The sequence below is a fragment of the Schistocerca piceifrons genome, chromosome 3 (genome assembly GCF_021461385.2).
Source record: "Schistocerca piceifrons isolate TAMUIC-IGC-003096 chromosome 3, iqSchPice1.1, whole genome shotgun sequence".
Taxonomy (NCBI): Eukaryota; Metazoa; Arthropoda; class Insecta; order Orthoptera; family Acrididae; genus Schistocerca; species Schistocerca piceifrons.
In genome coordinates this window covers 726,825,711-726,851,298 of record NC_060140.1, presented here as the reverse complement: position 1 = coordinate 726,851,298, position 25,588 = coordinate 726,825,711, and the positions used below count along the sequence as shown (strand labels likewise).

At 42.6% G+C, this 25,588-nt stretch overlaps 1 protein-coding gene across 1 annotated transcript in view; it reads right to left on the bottom strand.

Moving 5' to 3' along the window:
- The window catches only part of LOC124789346 (protein yellow-like), a 34,246-nt gene extending 9,685 nt beyond the window's left edge, over nt 1-24,561 (bottom strand). Inside the window, exons 1-4 of the mRNA XM_047256671.1 lie at nt 24,411-24,561; nt 15,905-16,186; nt 13,033-13,232; nt 11,395-11,574 (exon numbers count right to left, since the gene is read on the bottom strand). Of these exons, the coding sequence (XP_047112627.1) occupies nt 11,395-11,574; nt 13,033-13,232; nt 15,905-16,169 (645 nt within the window). The 5' untranslated portion in view covers nt 16,170-16,186; nt 24,411-24,561. The remainder of the gene's footprint in view (nt 1-11,394; nt 11,575-13,032; nt 13,233-15,904; nt 16,187-24,410) is intronic.
- Between the last annotated feature and the right edge of the window lie 1,027 nt (nt 24,562-25,588).

Below are 25,588 nucleotides of genomic sequence, written 5' to 3'. Positions count from 1 at the left end.
GTGCTTCTAGATGTAAGCCTTCGCTTTCTGAATGTAATAAGAAGAAGCCTAATAGTATTATGAGCAACAATAACGACGGAAATGTTATTGTGAAGCTAAATATGTTGTCAAGACTTTTGAAGAGTGCTGTGAAATGTAAGTACTGCAATTTTCAGATAGTATTGACGTTTCTGAGCACATTTCAGGAAGAAAGGGTCTTTCAAGTCGGTTAGTGATTGCCTGTAACTCGTGTAATATGCACAATGATACTATGACAGAAGGAGAGCTGCGCAGACTTTTTGTGCAGTGATGGATTTGCCTCCACCTCCACTGAGGTTTGACAGATACAATAAATTGATACATAATTGTTTTGTGGTTTAAGTGAACATTCAATGAAATGAGGATCAGAAGAAGCAGTACCCTTGTCTGAGAATACAGACATTGTAGCAGCATTTGATGGATCTTGACAGAAGAGAGGTCATACTCCTCTGAATGGGATTATAACTGCCACATTTATTGAAACTCGTAAGGTACTAGATTATGAATGTCTAACAAAGCACTGAAGAGTTGTTCAAGTAAATTTATTGGCACCCATGTTTGTGTAAAGAACTTTTATTGCCCAAGTGGAAACATGGTAATGACAGGAGTTCTAAACATTTTCGGAAGATCAGAGGTCAGTTGTCGTGTGAGGTATGTAGGCTATCTTGTGGATGGAGACTATAAAGGACACACTGCTGTTGTTAATGACAAACCATATGGGGACACTCTGATAGAAAAGCTTGAATGTGTTGGGCATCTACAAAAAAGAATGGGAGCTCAGCTGAGAAAATTATGTAAAGACTTCAATGGAAAAAAAACTGTCAGACGGGAGAAATTTAGGAGATTTGGAGAACATGAGGTGAGCTGTTTGGGCAACATGGTTCCACAGAGTGTCAGCAGATGAAACCCCACGGCATGGTTTGTATCCAAAAGGGAAAGATTCATGGTGCAACTACTGGTTGAGCAATGCTACCGTCATACAGTATACCCACAAGCATTCCTTACCACTAGCTGTAATGAAGGCAATTAGGTCTATATGTAGGGATCTGGCAAATAAAAATCTACTTAGGAAATGTATGCATGGTCTCTTTCAGAATGCAAATGAAAGCTTCAGCAACTGTTTATGGGAGAGAATACCCAAAAATGTATTTGTTGAGCTGACAGTGCTGAAGACTGATGTAATGAATGCAGTAATAACAATTTCAAGGATCAATGTTATGAAGTAATTGAACATCCAGAGGGGAAGGAATATGGCTTCAGCTCTAACTGCTTTTGATAAGAGGCAGGTAACCAAAGCAGAGACAGCTGCAAAAGCTGCTACCAAGGAGTCAAGAATAAGGAAAAGGATGAAGAGAAAGAGTATAAGGAAACAGGAGGACAAATGGAGTATGCTGGATTGTTCTAAACGAGCATAGTGATAAGTTAATAAATCTTTAAATCTTTTGCGATTTACCGAAAAATTTAATTTTCATCATTCAGGTACACTTTCCTCCTAAATCATTGAAGTCGAACTCACAAATATTGGTACAGATATTTAGAATGACCTGTTCTACCTTCCTTGCATACTATTTCCTGAAAAATTTATAACATGATGATGATGTCGGTGATATTTGAGCTACATTTTTAAATATTTTGTTTGCAGTAGAATAAATTAATTGTCTCTTTCACAGATCAGCATCAGGGAAGGAAACTGGATTCATGAAACGCTTAGGTGAATGTTGTCTGTACTCTGACTGTTTTTCCAAGCTGTGCAGTCAGTGGTTCCAAAGGAAGTGGTACTCCTGTGAAATAGTGTTCCGTTTTTATGCTATTACTAGGTCAACATCTTTGCTTCCGCCGTTTTTTCTCGAAGTTAGAGACTTTGTTGTGAAAAACTTACAAAACAATTCACGATTCAAAGTACAGGCCTTCGTTGGCCACTGCTTTCTCCTAGATTTTGGGCACATACGAATACCGCTGTGTATAAACAGGGCATCTTTTGAGGGGAGCCATCAATCGATCCAATTTTGCACTTCTTTATGTGACTGCAAGTGCTTTGCAGCTAGGTCGTGCGTCATAGATCGAGAAAAGTGGCAGTCAGAGGGAGGAATATCTGGAGAATACAGCAACTTCCCATTTCAAAGTTTCCAAGTATGTTTTGACGGGGTTTCGACGTGGGGTCGTGCACTGTCATGCTGCAAAATCATTTTTTCATGTCTATCGCTGTAGTGCGGCCGTTTGTCTTTCGGTGCTCGGCTCAAACACATCAATTGCTTTCGATAACGATCTTCTGTGATTATTCCCGTCGGTTGCAGTGGCATCGAAAGCTTTCTCTCTTTCACAACCACGCCGGTCTTCAGCGTCAAAATCACCATTCTTGAAGCATGGAAACCATTTTCTGCGAAGTTCTGTCACTAACAGGCGTCTCATAATACGTTTTACCCGGTTCTTTATGAGCCTCAGGCGCAGATATCTTCATATCAAAGCGGAAAGTTATATCATCCGCAGATGACGAGAACTGGTCTCATAAGTATACGTATTCAGTCGAGAATAACTTTATGATGCAATCAAAAATCGATTGATATTTTGATGGCGTTATGTTCTCAAATGCCTAAGCATGCTTCATGACACTTAAGACCTACGACTTGCACCAATACTTGCCACTACTGCCGTCTATTGCAAAACGACGGATGCAAAGTTTTTGACCTAATATAAATATTGTTGTTAGTGCCAAAATATAATAAATATCTCAATGATTTTTTGGAAATGCTTTGACTAATGACCCTAACTGTGTGTAAGTATTTTGAGCTATCTGCCATTTATAGATTAGTTGCACTATAAGGGTGAAGATAATGCAAAAAATGCAGCTATTCAGGTGCGTGTTCCCTTAAACTCCCGCATGGATTCGATCCGGTTACGGCACGCCTCCCTATCCCACGAGTCAGCTCGCTGCGTGCTACGCTATACGGTCGAGTCAGCAAAAAGTTTTTCTAATATAGTGAATGCTAACAATGCCCCTTTTTTTATAAATGCTTTCCTTGCTGTATCAAGAGCTCAGATGGAAATCCAGTACTAAGAAAAGAATGGTAAGCTGAGGGCTGGAAAGAATATTTAGACTCTACAAGTGAAATGTGGTAGAAAGGTAAGAGGAAGAAGCTGACGATGAGATAGAGGATATAAAACTATGAGAGAAACTGGACTGAACACTGAAGGTCTCAGTCGAAACAAGAAGAGGAAATTCCCTCAGGACTTTTTTTACCCTTGGGAGAGTCAGCCATAGCAGAACTAGTCCACCAGCTGTGCAAGATACATGAGATGGGCGAAATACATTCAGACTTCATGAAGAATGTAATAATTCGAATTGCAAAGAAAATAACTTCTGGAAGGTATGGACATTAGTAAACTGTAATAACTCATGGCTACAATATACTGAGTCGAATTATTTACGGAAATTTCGAAAAATTGGTAGACGTTGACACCGAGGAAGATCATTTTCCGTCTCGAAGAAACCTTGGAACACTCGAGGCAATACTAACCCCACAATTTCTCTTAGAAGATGAGTTAAGAAAAATTAATCCATGTTTATAGTATTTGTAGACTTAGAAAAAGATTTCAGTACTGGTCACTGCAATACACTGTCTGAAATTCTGAAGGTAGCGTGGATAAAGTATAGCGTCGAAAGATCACACACAGTTTGTCCAGAAACCAGACTACAGTTGTAAAGAGTGGAAGGGAAGCAGTAGTCGAGTAGGGAGTGAGACAGAGATATGGCTTGTCCCCTATGTTATTCAGTCGGTACATTTACAAGTAGCAAAGGAGACCAGGCGAATGTTGAGAGCGAATTAAAGTTCACGGAGAATAAATAAAAACTCTGTTGTTTGCCGATAACACTGAAATTCTGTCTGAGACAGCAAAGGACTTGGGCGATCTGTAGTATGGAATGGATTATGACTTGAAATATTATGAGTATCAACAAAATTAAGTACAAAGGTAATTGGGCATGCAGTAGCCAAGAGGTAGATAATGGTGAGGGGCTGGATTAGCTAATAAATGTATTATACTTTAAAACACATATATTACAGATAAAATTTTCTAGAGGATACAAAGGATATCAATAACACTGTTAATAGATCACATCCGCAATACACTTAAACTGCAAAACACCAACAAAGTTAAAAACCAATTAAAGGCTTACAGAGCATCCTATTAAATGAATTACTTTTTGCGACACTTAAGGAATTGAATTACACACAACTGTAAGGTTGCACTTTGTCTGAAGAATCACAGTAACCACAGACTCATACATCACACCCAGAAGGAGCGGGAGTAGCTAGAGGCACCGGGTTACGTGTAGCTGTGACATGGGACCAGTAAGCCTTGACGTACGTAACGCTCATCAGCTATCGGTATAAGCTCTAGGATTTGCGAGCGTTGTTATCAAGTTCCCTGGAACACCTGAAGGAAATTTGAGCACAGGCTCAGAGCAAATGACACACACAACACGTTCAAAATTCCACAAAGTAACTAAATTTAACTACTTGGTCCTTAGAAACTATCGTGCTGATTAAGAAACCGAATCGAAACAACCATTTAAATGTATCAACGGCTCCGACAAATGTCTTAAACAATTAGGTAATTATTTAACGACTACGAGAATTTTTCACCAAACTTGTCCTTGCGCAGCACACTTTAATTACTTTACAAGCACCAGGACAAATTTTATCACATCCCGGGTAATTACATTTAACTCTTCCTATACTCTTCCTTTAAAAAAAAAAAAAAAAAAAAAAAGACTTTCACGGTGGTACACGATGAGGGAGCGACAAGGTTAGTAGGTTTCCCCGTAACAATAACAAATTCGATAAGAAATTTATCAGAGCTCACCATTAAACGAAGGAAACTGCATAACAAGCGGAGAAATCTACTGATATCCAGAGGGTGTCCACGCTCCGGAAGAGAATTCCCCATCGCACAGCTGCATCGCAACAGCCATGGCTCCTCCCAGGGGATGCAGTAGAAATTTCCGTCCGTTGTGGGCAAGGCAATGAAGCCTCTCGCGGTGCGCTTCAAAACACCACGGCAGTACGGGCGTGCTCCATCCGTTCGGCACTCGAGTCCTTAACAAGTGCACAACTACCCCTTCGAGTGCAGCAGAGCTCACGCCCTCAAAACGAACGCAATGGAACCTTATTTAACTCTCGACTAGTCGCTCACCAAGCGAGCACTCCAGGGCATCTGGTCCCCTCCATCATACTCTCTAGTCGCATCCAAAGAGCTGACCACTATCGATGAACATTGATTAGCAGAACATTATGACCACCTACCAATTAGCCCCTATTTGCACCTTTGGCACGAATAACAGCTGCGACGCGTCGTGTGATGAAAGCAAAGAGGCCTTCGTAGGTCGGTGGAGGGAATTTGCACGAAACCTGCATACACATGTCACCTAACTCCCGTAAATTCCTGGGAGGTGTTCGATGAGATCTGATGCCAAGTTCAATCACTTTCCAGATGTGTTTGATGGGATTCAGAGCTGACGAATTGGGAAGCAAGCACATCAAATACAACTTGTCAATGTGTTCCCCGAACCACTCCATCCCGCTCATGGTCTTGTGACATGGTCAAAAACGCCACTGCCGTCGGGAAACATGAATGTTATGAATGGTGTATGTGATTTGCAACCACTGTACGATACTCCTTGGCCGTCAAGGTGCATTGCACAAGCTTCACCAAAACCATGGATGCTAACGTTAATGTTCCTAAGAGCATAATGGAGCCTCTTCCAGCTTGTCTCCGTCCTCCATTTCAGGTGTCAAGGAGCTATTCCCCTCGAAGGCGGCGGATTCGCACCCTACCATCGGCGTGATGAAAGTATCCGGATTCATCACACCATGCAACACTCTGCCACTACGCTAAAGTCCAGTGCCGATGCTCACGTGACAATTTCAGTCTTAGTTGCCGATGTTGTGGTGTTAACATTGTTACATGCGTGGGTCGTCGGCTGCAGAGTTTCATCGTTAGAAATGTCGGTTGCACTGTGCGTTCATACATATTTGTACTCTGCCCAGCATTAAAGTCTGATCATAGTTCCACCACAGTTCGCCGCCGGTCCTATTTTACCAGTCTGCCGACCCTACAACGTCCGACATCTGTAATGAGGGGTGAACACCCAACTCCACGACGTCTGGGCGTGATTTCATTTTGGTTTCGTCAATTGTTGAAGACGCTCATCACAGCACTCCTCGAACAACCGATAAGTCAACCAGTTTGCGATATGCACGTGCAGAGGTTCCTGGCCATCACAATCTGCCCTCAATCAGAGTCCGATAGATAGCGCGCCTTCCCCATTCTACATCCTGACAGTACGTTCACTGAAACTACATACACCTCACCTGGTGACGCTGCTATCGTCTGGACGGATCTATATCGATAGTAGGTTGGTGGTCATAACGTTCTGGCTGATCAGTGCATGAGGCAAAGAGGATATTCAAGCAAAGGAAAATCAAATTACCGCTTCACACCTCAGTAAAATATGGTTCAAATGGCTCTGAGCTCTATGGGACTTAACATCTATGGTCATCAGTCCCCTAGAACTTAGAACTACTTAAACCTAACTAGCCTAAGGACAGCACACACATCCATGCCCGAGGTAGGATTCGAACCTGCGACCGTAGCAGTCGCGCGGCTCCGGACTGAGCGCCTAGAACCGCTAGACCACCACGGCCGGCACACGTCAGTAATGGAATGTAGCCGACATAAATCACACGGCATTATGGGAGTCATATTCGGCAATAAGTCTCTAAATGTGACAGACAAGTTTTGATATTTGGGCAACAAAATAAATGATTTTTTTTTTTTTTTTTTTTTGGTCATCAGCTGCTGACTGGTTTGATGCGGTCCGCCACGAATTCCTTTCCTGTGCTAACCTCATCTCAGAGTAGCACTTGCAACCTACGTCTTCAATTATTTGATTGACGTATTCCAATCTCTGTCTTCCTCTACAGTAATAAATGATAGTTACCGATATGAGGCGGATATAAAATGCTTACCTTTCTACAACATTTAGTTCCGTCTGAGCTTTTGGTATAAATGATAGTTACCGATATGAGGCGGATATAAAATGCTTACCTTTCTACAACATTTAGTTCCGTCTGAGCCCTTGGTATAGTTGCGTTTCTTTTCTACGAACGTCCCTTTAATCATCGTATAGGCGGTGCCTATATTTTCCCCCGTTATACGTGACTCTACTGTTTTGCTTTTATCTTCTAGTTATTAGAGTTTAGCCGTATAAATGATAGTTACCGATATGAGGCGGATACAAAATGCTTACCTTTCTACAACATTTATTTCCGTCTGAGCCCTTGGTATAGTTGCGTCTCTCTTCTACGAACGTCTCTTTAATCATCGTATAGGCAGTGCCTATATTTTCCCCCGTTATACGTGACTCTACTGTTTTGCTTTTATCTTCTAGTTATTAGAGTTTAGCCATCTTTCGACCACATTTTCAGACTTCTTTACTCCCTTTCGTTTGCTTCATGTGCTGCATTTTTATATTTTCTGTTTTCGTCAATTAAATTCAGTATTTGCTGTGTTATCCAAGGGCTTCTTTTAGACCTTCTTTTCGTGTATTTTATCCTATGCTGCATTCACTATTTCTTCTCTGATTTCAGTGGTCAAATATCATTTTGAAATACAATTCCTATCTACCTTATCTGCAGGCTGCAGATTATCAGATTAAGTTAGAATAATATTAAATTTGTTTTTCAAGTACACTCCCATTAGTGGTAGTGTCCCTCTTAGAGATTCTAGTATGAACATACAAAATTTTCATTTTCATTTCCACTTCCTAATATGAAATGTATACGCCGTTACTTGAAAAGCGCCAGCAGCCAATAGCACAGACAGAAAATCTATGTGCCGGCTGCTGACTCAGTTCACAAAGGTCTCAAAATAATTAGAAACAGCTCAGCATCTGTGGGGCTCACTGCTGAAGCCATCTTTAAATGTTCACTATCTGTACTGTAGAACTGATCACTATTATTACTGCATCCGTCCCCACCCACTGTTAACATGATCCTCCACAAAATTCTTGCACAATAAACTTACTTCTTCTACCACATGAACCTTGTTAGGAGAAGTTCATAATTTTGTGTTTGTTACATAATTCGGCTTGCAAAAATTTCTCTGAAGCAACTCGTTTCCTATTGAAAAGCTGTTGAGCATTAGCCAGACCTGTATCTACTTGAGACTCCTATATATCTACTTGAGACAACAGACTCAAATTATAACTTTCGCTATTACCAAAACTATCAGATACGATTCTCCTCTGTAATCCCGGTTCCCTTCTAATATTTTGCACGGCTCTTTAAAATCGATCTCCACCTCTTTAATGTACAGAAATTCCCCCTTTCACTGTACAGTTCATTGTTAAGGATTTCTTTTTTTCTCCTGTGGTGCTGTTGTCCTGTCTTGTGCACAAACTCTAAAACTGCTTTATTCTTTCTGACTCACGCCACTAAATCCAAGGCAGCCATGGTTGTGCCAGATGGCTTCCATACACCTCGTAACATCCACATCTCGTCTCTCAATTCTTTCCCACAGAGAGATCCCACACCCTTTTCCATACAACATCTTGTCCAACACTTCCCACATATCATTCCCCGTCATTAGTCACCAGAAACCAGCATGATATGATATTCAAAGTCAGGAATACTCACTTCACATCACCACCATTGTCTCATAAGGATCACTTGTAATACTTTCATTAAATTGTTATATTGAAATGGTAAATTACGTAATATAACAATCGATACTGGCCCATAACTGTTGTTGTTGTGGTCTTCACTCCAGAGACTGGTTTGATGCAGCTCTCCGTGCCACCCTCAGAATTTGAAAGAGAGTATTCCAGTCAACATTGTCAAAAGCTTTCTCCAAGTCCAAAAATGCTAGAAACGTAGGTTTACCTTTCTTTAACCTATCTTCTAAGATAAGGCGTTCGGCCAGTAATGCCTTGCATGTTCTATTATTTCTATGGAATCCAGACTAATCTTTCCCGTGGTCGCCATCTAACAGTTTCTCAATCGTAGGTAAAGAATTCGTGTTTGTATTTTGTAGCCGTGACTTATTAAACTGATAGTTCGGTAATTTTCACAACTGACAACACCTGCTTTGTTTGGAATTGTAATTACTATATTCTTGTTGAAGTTTGAAGGTATTTCACAAGTCTCATACATATTGCTCACCAGATGGAAACGTTTTGTCGTGGCTGGCTCTCCCATGGGTATCAGTAACACTACTGGAATGTTGTCTACTCCTGGGGCATTGGTTCAGCTTAGGTCTGTCAGACTCTTCAAGCAATATCACATCTCCCACTTCATCTTCATCTACGACCTCTTTCATTTTCATAATATTGCCCTCCAGTACATCGCCCTTGTATAGACCCTCTACATACTCCTTCCACCTTTCTGCTTTCCATTCTTTGCTTAGAACTAGTTTACCATCTAAACTATTGATATTCATAAAAGTGGTTCTCTGTTCTCCAGAGAGCTCTATTTAATTTTCCTGTAGTCATTATCTATCTTACCCCTACTGATATATGCCTCTATATCCTTATATTTGTCCTCTAGCCATCCCTGCTCAGCCATTTTGCACTTCCTGTCGATCTCATTTTTGAGACGTTTGTACTCCTTTTTGCCTGTTTCATGTACTGCATTTTTATATTTTCCCCTTTCATCAATTAAATTCTATATCTCTTCTATTTCCCAAGGATTTCTACTACCCTCGTCTTTTTACCTACTTGAGCCTCTGCTGCCTTCACTATTTCATCTCTCAAAGCTACCCATTCATCTTCTACTTAATTTCTTTCCTCCGTATTTGTCAATCGTTCCCTAATGCTCTCCCTGAAACACTCTACAAACTCTGGTTCTTTCAATTTATCCAGGTCCCATCTCCTTAAATTCCCACCTTTTTGCAGTTTTTTTCAGTTTTAATCTACAGTATATAACTGATTTTGGTCAGAGTCTACATCTACACCTGGAAATGCCTTACAATTTAAAACTTGGTCCCTAAATCTCTGTCTTATCATTATATAGTCTATCTGAAACCTTCCAGTATCTCCAGTCCTCTTCCACGTGTATAACCGTCTTTCATGATTCTGAAACCGAGTGTTAGCTATGATTAAGTTAAGCTTTTGCAAAATTCTACCAGGCGGCTTCCTGTTTCACACTTAAAGACCATTCCATATTCACCTACTACCTTTCCTTCTCTTCCTTTTCCTACAATCGAATTCCAGTCCTCGATGACTATTAAATTTTCGACTCTCTTCAATATCTGAATAATTTCTTTTATCCTTATATTTCTTCAATCTTTTCGACGTCTTCGGAGCTAGTTCACATATAAACTTGTACTACTGTGGTAGGTGTGGGCTTCGTGTCTATCTTGGTTACGATAATGCGTTCACTATGCTGTTCGTAGTTGCTTATCCGCGTTCCTATTTTTTATTCATTGTTAAACCTACTCCTGCATTACTCTTATTTGATTTTTTACTTATAACCCTGTATTCACCTAACTAGAACTCTTGTTCCTCCTGCCAATGAACTTCACTAATTCCCCCTTATCTTACTTAAACCTATCCGTTTCCCATTTTAAATTTTCTAACCTACCTGCCCGATTAAGGGATCTGATATTCCACCTTCCGATACGTAGAACAGAAGTTTTGTTTCTCCTGATAACGACGCCCTCATGAGTAGCCCCACCCTGATATCCGAATGTGGGGCTATTTTACCTCCGGAATATTTAACCCAAGAGGGCGCCATCGTCATTTAACCGTACAGTAAAGCTGCATGCCCTCGGAAAAAATTAAGGCTGTAGTTTCCTCTTGCTTACAGCCGTTCGCAGTACCAGCACATCATGGCCATTTTGGTTGATGTTACATGGCGAGATCAGTCGATCATGCAGATTGTTGCCCCTGCAACTACTGAAAAGGCTGGTGCGCCTCTTCAAGAACCACACGTTTGTCTGGCCTCTCAACAGATACCCCTCCGTTGTGGTTCCACTTACGTTACGGCTATCTGTATCGCTGAGGCAAGCAAGCCTCCCCACCAGCGGAGAGGGTAGATAACTATTAAGTAAAAAATAGTGTAAATACAGTTATTAATTTATAGGAAAAGTAAAAGGCAGTCATGTTTGGAAAGAGAAGTTTTTGCCGATAGGAATTTCAAGCGATATTAAAAAAAGGACTCAACCTGACAAGATTCTGATAAGCCGATCTCCTTAACTAAAGTTACTGGTACCTAGGGAAAATGGCTTAATTTGCACTTGTGAAAACGCAGCGTGTACTCTTGAACAACTTATTAGACCGATAAAAATAACGGATTACCATTTATCTTTGAAACTCACCCGAATTAAGGTGTAAATAGTGTTGCAGGCAGCATTCTCTATTATTGTCACGTTTTTGACCTTGTCGGTTTGCAAGTCGAAGCTGACAATTTTAGGGGGACACACCGCTTTCGGGTTCTTGATTATGTCCAAAACGCCACTGTCCACGGCAAAGAGCGTATCTTCATCTGCCGAAGTTTTCTGAAACAAAATCGTCTACATTAGAGGATTCACCCATTTGCATTCCACCTGCTCCTCGACGCTAGAATGACTCCTCTTTTGTCTCCATCACACGACTTCACAACATATCGCTCTCTCTGCTCGTTTTGATGCAATCAGTGATTTCTTCCTAAGACATCAGATACCTCATAACATTATGCCGTAATACCATAAAGGGTGCAAAATTGCAGACTCAGTTACTTAAAATTATTTATATGCTTCCAACACGAGGCATAATGCAAATAACAGAAGTTACTGAGTATAGTTGTTGGATAGTCTCTATAACACGTTTCATACAGTTCAGGATTCCATCTGTATGCACACCACAATAATTCTACTGATTTCACTGAGTCATTAAAATGTTGTATATTTTAACTTGCGATGTTATTCTACTTACAGCACAGAACTGAATACAGAGTTCGTTTACAGAGAAACACTTATTAATTCTACGAAAGATATTAATTGTAACACTTGGTCTCATCTGCAAAAACTACCAAATCTGTGTAAAGTAGTAGATTATTCATACACAGGGTATTCGAGAAATGTTGCGATAAACTTCAAGCAGCTGTAGTCAGTCTCTTGAGGCACAAATGGAAGATAGTAGCCCATGTCTGGAAACGTCATACAACGATACTATGTGGCGTCGTAGTTATAGTTGCAGGCGTCTGCCACAAGGCCACCCTTTCGTCAGCAAATGTGATTTTGTATGCTAACGGAACTTTGTCAAACGACTCGCAGTGTCGTTTGTTATTCAGTGATCGCCATTGATTGGCACGATCGACAATGGAGAAGATGGAGCCATCTGCAGTGTAGACAGGCCTAGTCTCCGATTATTGTGTTGCCCTGCTGCCTTGGTGAATTACGGTTTTGGAAACGGGTTTCCAGCTGCAGTTTATTTTTGTCTTTTCTATACGGAGAAACTGTTGAGATTTTCCAGATGGTTCCACGTGATCGTGTCAATAAGTCGCGATCACTGAATAACAAACAACATTGCGAGACGTATCGCCCATGGTCCGTTAGCATACAAAGTCACGTTGGCTGCCAAAGGAGTGGCCTAATGGCAGGTGCCGGCGCCTGTAAGTTCTAAGCTGTGTAGCACCGACGGATGACGTTTCCACAATCTGGTTCCTGTTCTCGAATTCTTCCTCAAGGTAACTTCTACAACTTCTAAAAGTCTTTCTCAGTATTTCTGACATACACTGTATGTAAAGAATAGGGATGGACCCAGTGTGTAAGGCTACTGGACACATTTCATCATGTCTCTGCAGTCACTAAATTTTCTCTCGGTTCCACTGAATTATTCACCACCCCCTCTCAAATCCATATCGATAAACTTTATTCAAATTATTTGTTAGTAACACCATTAATTCGAAAGTCAGGTGGCTTGGCTACAGCACTGCGAATGTTAGGCAGTTGGGAACGCTAGCGCCCGCGTCTCACCGTGGTAGTGAAGACGGACACCAGCTGCGTGTTACAGTCTGTGATGGTATCCTCTGTTGTGCGATGCACGTCCAGGCTGGGATACGGCTTCAGCGACGAGCTGCCTGGATCGTGGAATGGGGAAGTGCTGAGAGAGACCGGGATGCCTCGCGCCACCTGTGGCGTCGCCACAAATATGCGGTTGCGAGCTGCTGTGTCCACTGCAGTCAATAGAGGAGATGTTGTTAGTACCATCCGTTTGACGAGTCAACAGAGGGTTTGTTCTATAGTTAAAGAAAAACGAATGAGCTGCAATCTACTGCATGTCCCATGCATGACACACAGTCCCTGTACCAACTTGTATCTCAGTCTCTTCGTGTTATTAACATTTCCATATAGACCTGTCATAGATGTGTCATATGGACACATTTGAGGTTTTTAGCTTTTCTCTATTAGCTTTACCTTACTTGCAATATGGGAAACCCTACTAATGGTCGTTGTGATGCTTTGAAGAGAATCCATGAAGACATTAAAAAGCTGCAAACATACATGTACGCTATAACCTTGAGATAGTTTGTAGGAGACTTTTGAAGAAAAGTTCTTCTACTGCCATGGGCTGACAATAAATTTTGCGACTGATGTAGAAAATGATCCTATTTACTCCTTTCTGAAATAAAAGCCGCAGAAATAATGTAATAAATATGAATAAATTGCTACAGTCAAGTCAAAATTTGGAAGGGCCAACTCAGTGGCTGTGAAGACACACAAACTGTTGGAAAATTATAGCTAATTACTTATTTTACTCGAAGACGGTACTTAATGTTGATAGTATTGTAATGTTGTGGCGCCGCGAGGGATTAGCCGAGCGGTCTAAGGCGCTGCGGTCATGGACTGTGCGGCTGGTCCCGGCGGAGTTTCGAGTCCTCCCTCGGGCTTGGGTGTGTATGCTTGTCCTTAGGATAATTTAGGTTAAGTAATGTAAAAGCCTAGGGACTGATGACCTTAGAAGTTAAGTCCCATAAGTTTTCACACACATTTGAACACTTTTTTTGAACATTTAATGTTGTGGCAACCCTACAACGCAGTGCTGTTGATGTGATATACCATAACAAAGCTGATGGATGGGGGCGGTGTAGTTACCCTTGAAAATGGCGTCTGTAAATTACGAGAATTACCAAAAAAGAGATGTCATTGAGTTTCTTTTAGCAGAAAACCAGAGCATGGAGGATATTCATAGGCGCTTGCAGAATTCAGCGAAAGGTGGGTGACTCGTTTGCACCGCAACGAGGTCGCACAAAGGTGTCCCATCTTCCGTGTGACCGCTGTCGGCACACATTTGTGATTCCGCCACACTGGAACCTGTGGACACTCTGATTCGAGGTGATCGACTGATCACAATCAAACACGTCGCTGGACGACTCGACGCCTCTGTTGGCAGTGCTGAAACACTCGTCCATGAGTTGGCCTACTCAAAAGAGTGTAATCGCTGGGTTCCTCGCCGCTTAAGAGGAGACCAAAAGAACCGCGAAGGACCAACCGTACGGAACTGCATGTGCGTTACGAGTTTGATCGTGGCAAAATTTTTATGGAAAATCGTTAGATTCCATGAAACAGGTTCATCACTTCGAACCGGAAATAAAACAGCAGTCGATTGAATGAGGCACCATATCTCTCTTGTCGGGAACCGCGCTGCTGCTGCGGTCGCAGGTTCGAATCCAGCCTCGGGCATGGATGTGTGTGATGTCCTTAGATTATTTAGGTTTAAGTAGTTCTAAGTGTAGGCGACTGATCACCTCAGAAGTTAAGTCGCATAGTGCTCAGAGCCATCAGAGCCATTTGAACCATTTGAACCAGAATATCTCTCCTCCAGAGAAAAAGTTCAAAGCCGCACTCTCAGCCGGTAAAGTCAAGGCGACGGTTATATGGGATTCTGAATGGGTTATTCTGTTTGATATCTTCCCTCGCGGTGCAACGATCAACTCTGAAGCGTGTTGTGCTACGCTTTGGAATTTGAAGAAACGATTTCAGTGTGTTGGTCGCCACAATGATGAGAATGAACATCTCCATGACAACGAAAGGCCTCACACAAGTCTGCACACCCTAGAGGCTCTCACGAACCTCCATTGGACAGTTTTCCCAATCCAACCTACAGCCCGGAGCTCGTACCTTCCTACTTCCATCTGTTTGGCCTAACGAAGGATGCACTCTGCGGCAAGCAGTACGTGAACGATATGGGAGGTTACTGAAGCAACACGTTGGCTCTGACGTCCACCACTAGAGTGGTACCATATGCTCAAACAGGCTTTCCCTGTGAGGTGGCGTAAGGTCGTCTCACTGAATGGAGATTTTGTTCAAAAATACATTTTTTATAGCCAGTAGAGTGGGTAACAATGTGGTTTTCTGAAATCCTAAAAAAATTATCCTGGTTTCAGATAAAAATTTGTTGCGTTACTTTCCGAACACTCCTCGAAATACTGAATGATCAATAAACTGAATTTACTTTATTCAGGTTATGAGCTGTGGTGCAGCCGAAAGCAGTTGTACAAAGAAGTATTACTTAGGTTATTTTACTTTTAAGGTTGGGTATATAGATAATAACTATTTCATAGCGCTCCTTTACAGGAATGACGATGTAGCAACTACAGTAAAAAATATGGACTACTTAGACTTGGAACTACGAGAGTTAACATCTGAGGTCATCAGTCCCCTAGAACTTAAAACTACTTAAACCTAACTAACCTAAGGAAATCACATACATCCAACCCCGAGGCAGGATTCGAACCTGCGACCGTAGCGGTCGCGCGGTTCCAGACTGAAGCGCCTAGAACCGTATTCCGTTGAATGATTGACTGTACAAAAGGGTAGTATCACGCTAACAGCTATTGTAACTCACCTGTTACATCGTACGGTAGAACAGATTTGGGATCGTAGTTGCCGCTGTCGCGTAGATATTGCTCCACCGTTGCGTTGTCACCAAAGTCGAATTTCGCCTCCTTTAAGGCAATAACGGTCACTAGTTCAGGTTCTCCTGACCTGGAATCGTCCTTCAATTCGTCGCTGTTAACCGCTGTCTTTTTGATTTTTCGGTTCCGATGTGCACCTGCAATTGCTAGCGATAACAGCAGCAGCAGTGCAATGCCACAATCTTTGCGTGCCATTGTTTTAGGTTACACACCTGTGGATTGAGTACACGATTAATGTCAAAAAACGTGAGTAATTAACTTCTGTTACCAATGTAGTGGCTAACGTGCGAAATCACCATCAGTATGGAAATCGGTATTTCTATATTATGTTGTACGCTAGAGAAAGTATTAACAGTAACATGGCTTACCACTTCTTGCATGAAGGACACAGTTAACTGCGGTATCCACAAGCCATTAAAAGGTGTACGGCCATGGCGTCTATAACGGAGGAGTGTTCCAAGCAGAGAACTGTCATTGAGTCCATTTTGGCGGAAAACTACAGTATCGCAAATGTCAATAGGACTTGCAGAATGTCCTCGGAGAACTGTCAGTGAACAAAAGCACGGTGAGTCGTCGGTATTACAAACTTGTCCGATTTTCCGCATGCAGGCAGTCCGCGATAGCTGTGACTCCTGCTGTGTTGGTGTGGTGTCACCGCCAGACACCACACTTACTAGGTGATAGCCTTTAAATCGGCCGCGCTCCGTTAGTATACGTCGGACCCGCGTGTCGACACTATCAGTGATTGCAGACCGAGCACCGCCACACGGCATGTCTAGAGGCTTCCTAGCACTCGCCCCAGTTGTAGAGCCGACTTTGCTAGCGATGGTTCACTGACAAAATACGCTCTCATTTGCCGAGACGGTAGTTAGCATAGCCTTCAGCTACGTCATTTGCTACGACCTAGCAAGGTGCCATTACCAGTTACTATTGATGCTGTAAAACATGTACCGTCCAGAGCGATGTTCACCATTTATGGATTAAAGTTAAGTATTCCACAGCTACGTCCTTTTTTGCTAGTCTAATTTCCTTGACCTGTTCCAGACCTCACGGCAGCCTGCTTGAGCTAAAACGCGTGCCTTTCGTCTTCCTCTCATACCGGGTTGGCTCTCTTGCCAATCCACAACAGTTGGAACTTGCGGCCACTGTCATTCGATCTGATCGATGGATCACAAACAAACACCTCGCTGCCCAACTGGACGTCTGTATTGTTGACACACTCGTCCACCATTTGGGGTAGTGAAACACGCGTGCCCGCTGGGTTCCTAGCCACCTTACAGAAGACTATAAAGAGCGACAAAGGACCATTTGTGAGGAATTGCTTGTGCACTATGTGGTTTTTCGTAGCAATTTTCGTCGAACATCGTCACAGGTTAAGAAATATAGATTTATCACTTCGGACCGGAAACAAAACGGCAATCATGGAGTAGCGGTACACCATGTCTCCTCCGAATTAAAAGTTCAAAGTTGCACCCTCAGCCAGCAAAATTATGGCGGGAGTCTTTTGAGACTCTGAACGCATTATTCTGTGTGATATTCTCCCGCACGTTGCAACGATCAACTAAGAAGTTTACTGTGCTGTCCTCAAGAAATCAAGGAAACGACTTGAGCGTCTTCGTCGCCATAAAAATGCAGACTAACTTCTCCTTCTCATGACAACAAAGGCCCTCACAGAAGTTTCCGCACCCTAGAAGTTTCTTTCTCATCCACCCTACAGCCAGTATTTCACATCTTTCAATGATGAATGCACTCCACAGGAAGCGATTGTGGACGATGGGGAGTTCATCGATGCAGGATGCGTTTGGTTGCAACGTTGACCAGTAGAGTGGTAACATGCAGGCATGCGGGCCCTCTCAGTAAGGTGGCGTAAGGACCTCGCATTGAATGGATATTATGAGGAAATACAGGGTTTTATAGACAAGAAATATTGGGAATAATATGGTATATTGAAATCTCGAATAATACCAATTATTTATTGAACACCCGTCGCATTGACGTATGGAGTTCTTGTTCTTTTCTCAACATAGCTGTCGGAGTTTATACTATAATTTCTGTGGCTCTTGTGTGGTCTTTGACCGGCAACCTTTGACATTTTCTTCTTTGCTGAGACCCTCTAACCTAAAAAACCTTCCACTCCAATCCATACAGCCTCCGTCTACCCTGCGTATGTAGCGTCGCCTATTTAGCGGAACCTGATAGCCCAGCACTCTACGACGCAAGATGAGGAATCAGCAGCCTACACGGTTGCCTGATTCAGACTTTGCTCTGTAACAAAGGTCGGCAATCGGTAATGTCGTCGATGCTATTCCCGCGGATGGCACAACTGGCAGTCTTAGCTAATTCGGCTAAATGCCCGAAGCGGATAGAAACTCCTCCAACCCAAAGCGGCATACATAATTAGGACCGACTAGAGACTGACTGCACCCTGTTCTCCTCATGGCGTGTGGGAGGACCCATTCCACATCCTGGAAGTTTTCCCCCTGGACGCACGCGGACTGTACACTGGATTTCGTCCCCTCCTTAGCAGCCACGTACCTAAGGGCCCTCGTTAAGTGCCTAAAATTGGAGCTACGACTACGAGTAATCCCGCCTTGTGTGAATGTCCGCTCCTTGAAGGCGAGAGGCTTCCTCTAAAATGTGACAAGCGGTGGCTCAGGGCCTGTATCACCCAAGACAGTACTTTGAACCCGTTTGTCTGACCATTCGATAGGCCTCTGGAAAGTCTTCTGCTGCCTGTCACACTTCGGAAACAACCCAATCAACCACTGGTGAGTTTTAAGCCTCCGCCCGGGCAGTAGCAAGGACATAAACAGCATTGGATCGATTTTGGGAGACGTGGATTGTGCTAGACGTCCCTCGGATCTCCACGTTTGGCATCTCACAGTGAGGAACATTGGCAACAGCCTCAAGCTGCAAGACAGAAGCCAGCAACGCCTGGATCTGTAGCAAATCGTCACTAACTCAGTCCGCATCCGAACACTGCAATCACAGTCGCTGTCCTTACCAAAGATGGCAAAACTGTACACTACGCTAGAATGTGCCTAGTACGCACACAAACACGTAAGAAATTAATTTAAACTAGTAATAATTCGCTCTCGCCTGACGCTCGTAAAATAATTAGCAAACGGAAACTTTACTCGCCTGTTCATCTGCGGGAACGGTTAGGGCTGCCTCACTGACAGTCTAACTGAACAATGAGCTTTTCTAACCAAAACAGACAAACAAACACTTGGACGACACAAGTGTCGATACAAGAAGCAGTAGTTTACACATACACTATGTGATAAAAAGTATCCGGACACCTGACTGAAAACTACTTACAAGTACGTGGCGCCCTCCATTGATAATGATGGAATTCAAAGTGGTGTTGGCCTACCCTTAGCCTTGATGACAGCTTCCACTCACGCAGACATACGTTCAATCAGGTGCTGGACGGTTTCTTGGGGCAGGCCATTCTTCACGGAATGCTGCACTGAGGCGAGGTATCGTTGTCGGTCGGTGGGGCCCAGCACGAATTCGGCGTTCCAAAACATCACAAACGTTTTCTGCAGGATTCAGGTCAGAACTCGGTGCAGGCCCGTCCATTACAGGTATGTAACTGTCGTCTAACCACTCCGCCACAGGCTGTGCATTATGAACAGGTGCTCGACTTTGTTGAATAATGCAATCGCCGTCTCCGAATTGCTCTTCAACAGTGGCAAGCAAGAAGGTGCTTAAAACATTAATGTAGGCCTGTGCTGTGATAATGCCACGCAAAACAACAAGGGATGCAAGCCCACCTCCATGAAAAACACGACCACACCATAACACCACCGCCTCCGAATTTTACTGTTGGCACTATACACGCTGGCAGAAGAAATTCACCAGGCATTCCCCATACCCACACCCTGCCATCGGATCGCCATATTATGTACCGTGATTCGTGACTCCACTGTTCAATCGACCAATGTTTACCCTCCTTACACCAAGCGAGCCGTCGTTTAGCATTTACCGGCGTGATGTGTGGCTTATGAGCAGCCGCTCCACCATGAAATCAAAGTTTTCTCACCCCCCCGCCTAACTTTCATAGTACTTGCAGTGGATCCCGATGCAGTTTGGAATTCCTGTGTGATTGTCTGGATAGATGTCTGCCTATTACACATTACGACCCTTTTCAACTGTCGGCGGTCTCTGTCAGCCTGTACGCTTTTGTGCTGTACGTGTCCCTTCACCTTTCCACTTCACTGTCACATCGGAAACAGTCGATCTAGGGATGTTTAGGAGTGTGGAAATCTCGCACACAGGCGTATGACACAAGTGACACCCAATCACCTCACCTCGTTCGACGTCCCTGAGTTCGGCGGAGCGTTCCATTCTGCTCTCTTACGATGTCTAATGACTACTAAGGTCGCTGATATGGAGTACCTCGCAGTAGGTGGCAGCACAATGCACCTAATACAAAAAACGTGTGGTTTTGGGAGTGTCCGGATACTTTTGATCACATACTGTGACTGCTATTGCAAAGAGAGGCTGCTCCTAGTAAGTATTCAAACATGCAACAAATTCAAAAATTTGTGCCAGTAACCATTCATGTAACTGGAAATAAGCCGCTCCCGTTTGAAGTTTGTAAAAGTAATTATCAAACGAACGTTTCACTCACCTGTTCAGCTACGGAGATGGAAGATGTTGCCTCACTGACGGCCTAATAAATGACGTAAGCTAATTTTCAACAAGTGGGGAACTTTTTTGTTACCTGAATCTGATGTAAATATTATGCAGAAAGCATTATAAGAATAAATCGATTTAAACTGCTGCGTATCGGAACTCACTCAGAGACCTCTAGCAGGGGATGCCTTGAGTTAGTTTGCTATTCATAGTTCTCAACTCTGTCGCGCGGCAAGAACTAAGAGGTCGCACTTTGGGTTTCATTACGAGAAACGGATCACGTAGTTAATAACTAACAGGCTACAACCATTCATTGCCGGCCGGAGAGGCCGTGCGGTTCTAGGCGCTACAGTCTGGAGCCGAGCGACCGCTACGGTCGCAGGTTCGAATCCTGCCTCGGGCATGGATGTGTGTGTTGTCCTTAGGTTAGTTAGGTTTAATTAGTTCTAAGTTCTAGGCGACTGATGACCTCAGAAGTTAAGTCATATAGTCCTCAAAAATGGTTCAAATGACTCTGAGCACTATGGGACTTAACTTCTGAGGTCATCAGTCCCCTAGAACATAGAACTACTTAAACCTAACTAACCTAAGGATATCTCACACACCCATGCCCGAGGCAGGGTTCGAACCTGCGACCGCAGCGGTCGCGCGGTTCCAGACTGTAGCGCCTAGAACCGCTCGGCCACCCCGGCCGGCCATAGTCCTCAGAGCCATTTGACAACCATTCATTACTTTCCACTTTCTTTTCCAATAAAATACTTATAGCCACAGAAAGGTCAGCAGTGAGAGCCTAGATTGTGCAAAATGTAAATAACGTTGTATGACTACCCTGTAAAAGCATGCTTCCACAAGGGTGACCAGTAGATTGCGAAATGACGGATATTCTTATTTGCGGTGTAGTAATGAACATGTCGAACATTATTAAGAATGTTTTTTTTTTCAGTCTTATACTCACAAAAGGTGGGAATTTAAGGAGACGGGACCTAGATAAACTGAAAGAACCAAAGTTGGTGGAGAGTGTCAGAGAGAGCATTAGGGAACGATTGACAAGAACAGGGGAAAGAAATACAATAGAAGAAGGGTGGGTAGATTTCAGAGATGAAATACTGAAGGCAGCAGATGATCAAGAAGATAAAAAGACGAGGGCTAGTAGAAATCTTTGGGTAACAGATGAGAACAGAGGAGAAAATACAAAAATGCAGTAAATGAAGCAGGTAAAAAGGAATACAAACGTCTCGAAAATGAGATCGACTGGAACTGCAAAACGGCTAAGCAGGGATGGCTGAGGACAAATGTAAGAATGTAGAGGCATATATCGGTAGAGGTAAGATAGATACTGCCTACAGGAAAATTCATGACAGCTTTGCAGAAAAGAGAACCAGTTGTATGAATATCAAGAGCTCAGATGGAAAACCAGTTCCAAGCAAAGAAGGGAAAGCAAAAGGAGGAAGGAATACGTAGGGGGTCTATTACAACAGGTGTTGACAGGTGTGAAAATTAGTGAACTATCAGTTTAATAAGTTCAAAAATGTTCAAATGTGCGAATCCGTATGGGACTTAACTGCTAAGGTCATGAGACCCTAAGTTTACGCACTACTTAACCTAAATTATCCTAAAGACAAACACACACAACCATGCCCGAGGGAAGACTCGACCTCCGCCGCGACCAGCCGCACAGTCCCTGACTGCAGCGCCTTAGACCGCTTTCTTGTCTTTCTCGTTATGGTTCATTGTATTTCGTCGTCGCGGACGTCACGTTACGTCCGTTAAAGAAGTTCGTTGTTGATCTTTTCACTCAGCTTTTTTATTGCAGCCAGCTCTCTGACCGAACACGCTGAGCTACCGTGCCGACTGCTAGGCTAATCTCGCGCGGCGTTTAATAAGTCACAGCTGCAAATACCGACATGAATTCTTTACAGAAGACGGACGGAAAACTGGTAAAATCTGACCTCGGGGAAGATCAATTTGGATTCCGTAGAAATGTAGGAACACATGAGGCAATACTGACCCTGCGACTTACCTTAGAAGATAGATTAATTAAAGGCTAACCTACGTTTCTAGCATTTGTAGACTTAGAGAAAGCTTTTGACAATGTTGACTGGAATACTCTCTTTCAAATTCCGAAGTTGGCAGAGGTAAAATACAGGGAGCGAAGGGTTGTTTTCAATTTTTACAGTAACAAGATGGCAGTTCAAATGGTTCAAATGGCTCTGAGCACTATGGGACTCAACTGCTGAGGTCATTAGTCTCCTAGAACTTAGAACTAGTTAAACCTAACTAACCTAAGGACATCACAAACATCCATGCCCGAGGCAGGATTCGAACCTGCGACCGTAGCGGTCTTGCGGTTCCAGACTGCAGCGCCTTTAACCGCACGGCCACTTTGGGATGGCAGTTATAAGAGTCGAGGGGCATGAGAGGGAAGCAGTGGTTGGGATGGGTGCGAGATGGGGTTGTAGTCTATTCCCGATGTTATTCAATCTATACACTGAGCAAGCAGTAAAGGATACAAAGGAAAAATTTGGAGAATTAAAACCCACGGAGAAGAAATAAAAATTTTGAAGTTAGCCGATGATATTGTAATTCTGTCAGAAACAGCAATGAACCTGGAAGAGCAGTTGAACGGAATGGACAGTGTCTTGAACGGAGGCTACAAGATGGACAGCAACAAAACCAAAACGGTGATAATGGAATGTAGTCTAACTAAATCAGGTGGTGCTGAGGGAATTTTTTTGCGAAATGAGACACTTAAAGTAGTAGATGAGTTTTCTTATTTTGGGAGCAAAATAACTGACGATGGTCGAAGTACAGAGGATATAACATGTAGATTGGCAATGTCAAGGAAAGCGTTTCTGAAGAAGAGAAATTTGTTAACATCGAGTATAGATTTAAGTGTCAGGAAGTCTTTTCTCAAAGTATTTGTATGGAGTGTAGCCAAGTATGGATGAGAAACGTGGACGATGTGGACGAAACATAGTTTAGACAAGAAGAGAACAGAAGGTTTCGAAATGTGGTGCTACAGAATAATGTTGAAGATTAGATGGGTAGATCACATAACCATTGAGGAGGTACTGGATAGAATTGGGGAGAAGAGTAATTTGTGGCACTACTTGTCTAGAAGGAGGGATTGGTTGGCAGGACATGTTCTGCAGCATCAAGGGATCACCAATTTAGTACTGGAGGGCAGCATGAAGGGTGAAAATCGAGGAGGAATTGCAAGAGATGAACACACTAAACTTGTACATAATAGAGTAGCATCGAGAGCTGAATCACACCAGCCTCTGGACTGAAGCGTACAACAACCACCCTCACAAACATGATGACATTTCGCAACTTCAGCAAGTGAGTCTGTACTGGTAACCCACTTATCCTTGCAGAATCATTCACCTACAGATTGATGACTTCATTCATTCAGTATCACAGAGAATCGCAGCTGACACCGAGGCAAGTGGAGGTGTCATAAGTTACTACAACGATTTTTTTAACTTGCAGTTAACGGTCGATTCATTAACGTGATTCCACACTGCGACTAACTCCAAACAACAGTTTACGGTTTCGTAAACTTAGATCTATAGAGGAACAAGAGGATGAAAACTTTGCTAAGACTTAAATATCGCGATTTATTAATGCTTAAGTTACAGTAATTAATAAATGTCATATGACAAACATTAGATCAGTTCAGCAAATTAGTGCATTAACGTACTGCATAAATGCAGTTCCATTAATTTCTGGTAAAAGTCTCGCCTATCTTACTACTCAATAAAATTAGGGAATTTTGATGACGATACTCACCAGAAGTTAGTGAAACGTGTCAGTTAGCCAACAGTAAACGTAATCGCCAGATGTAACTATGAAATCTGTGTTTTGAAGGTACGACGTTGATGCTGCCGTCGCCATCACATTTTTATACTGACAACATACTGCCGTAGCTCACTTACGTGTGTAAATAATCGGAATATTACCGGTTGACTGAAAGTCAAACGATACTGAAAATAGGACGGTGGCACTTATCTTATCTGAAACCGGCTCTGAAAGCTGCAGTGAAGGACGACGACACTTTGTCTTAGTGCACTCCGTAACCAACCGGTTCTGAAAGACTATACTTTGCCTTGGTTAGTACCCTCTCCAAGCTTATATCGTAGGTTTTCGCGTTTTTTTAATAAAGTGGAAATCCCAAGATTTTCTAAGGCTTATAGAAGTTTCTAACAACTGGAAAGTAATTCTAACATTTCACAAGTTTTTACTGTCGTCTTTTATTGCCTCAGCTCGTTATTTCTTCTTTTCTTTTCTTATTTTGATGAAGAATATAATGATTTGTTTTCTAAGAAAGACATTTATCCTCAGTTAAGACTCTAATTACTGATCTTTTTTTCATATCAGCTGGCAGTTTCTATTCTCGTTGATACCTACAAACGTACAAAGAATCTCAGGTTTCAATAATTTTGAAAGATCAGTTACTCAGCAACAAATGCCTCCTTTATAAACTAATTTTAATACTTGAAATTTCCTGCCATATAGATCAACGGAGGGTATTTTTGTTTCTTGAGGTGACAGCGGAATGAAAAGGGTGACAGTGGAGGGTGGCAGAGGGAGGGAGGGACACGTTGTAATGAAAGACAGCTATGGGGAAAGGCGGTCGGTGGGAATGTGTGTCCTGTGATTGCTTTTAGTTTCTAACAAACCGAAATATACTTGAATTTAATTCAGTAAATAATGCTAAAAGAATACATTTAATTTGAGGCCAATATCGTTGATTTAAATGATACTTCACGTAACAGACAGTTATTAGTTATTCATAACTACGAAAAAATCTACATAATTACGAAAATTCTTTTATATACAGTTTTCTAAAATTAATACCTTCATTTAAAGAACACATTAGTTCTGACTCGGGGTCAGTAGAAGAAGCACGACGCACTACCTGTGTAGCAGTAGAGAACTGTCAGTATTTCGTCGCCGACCGGTCTGGC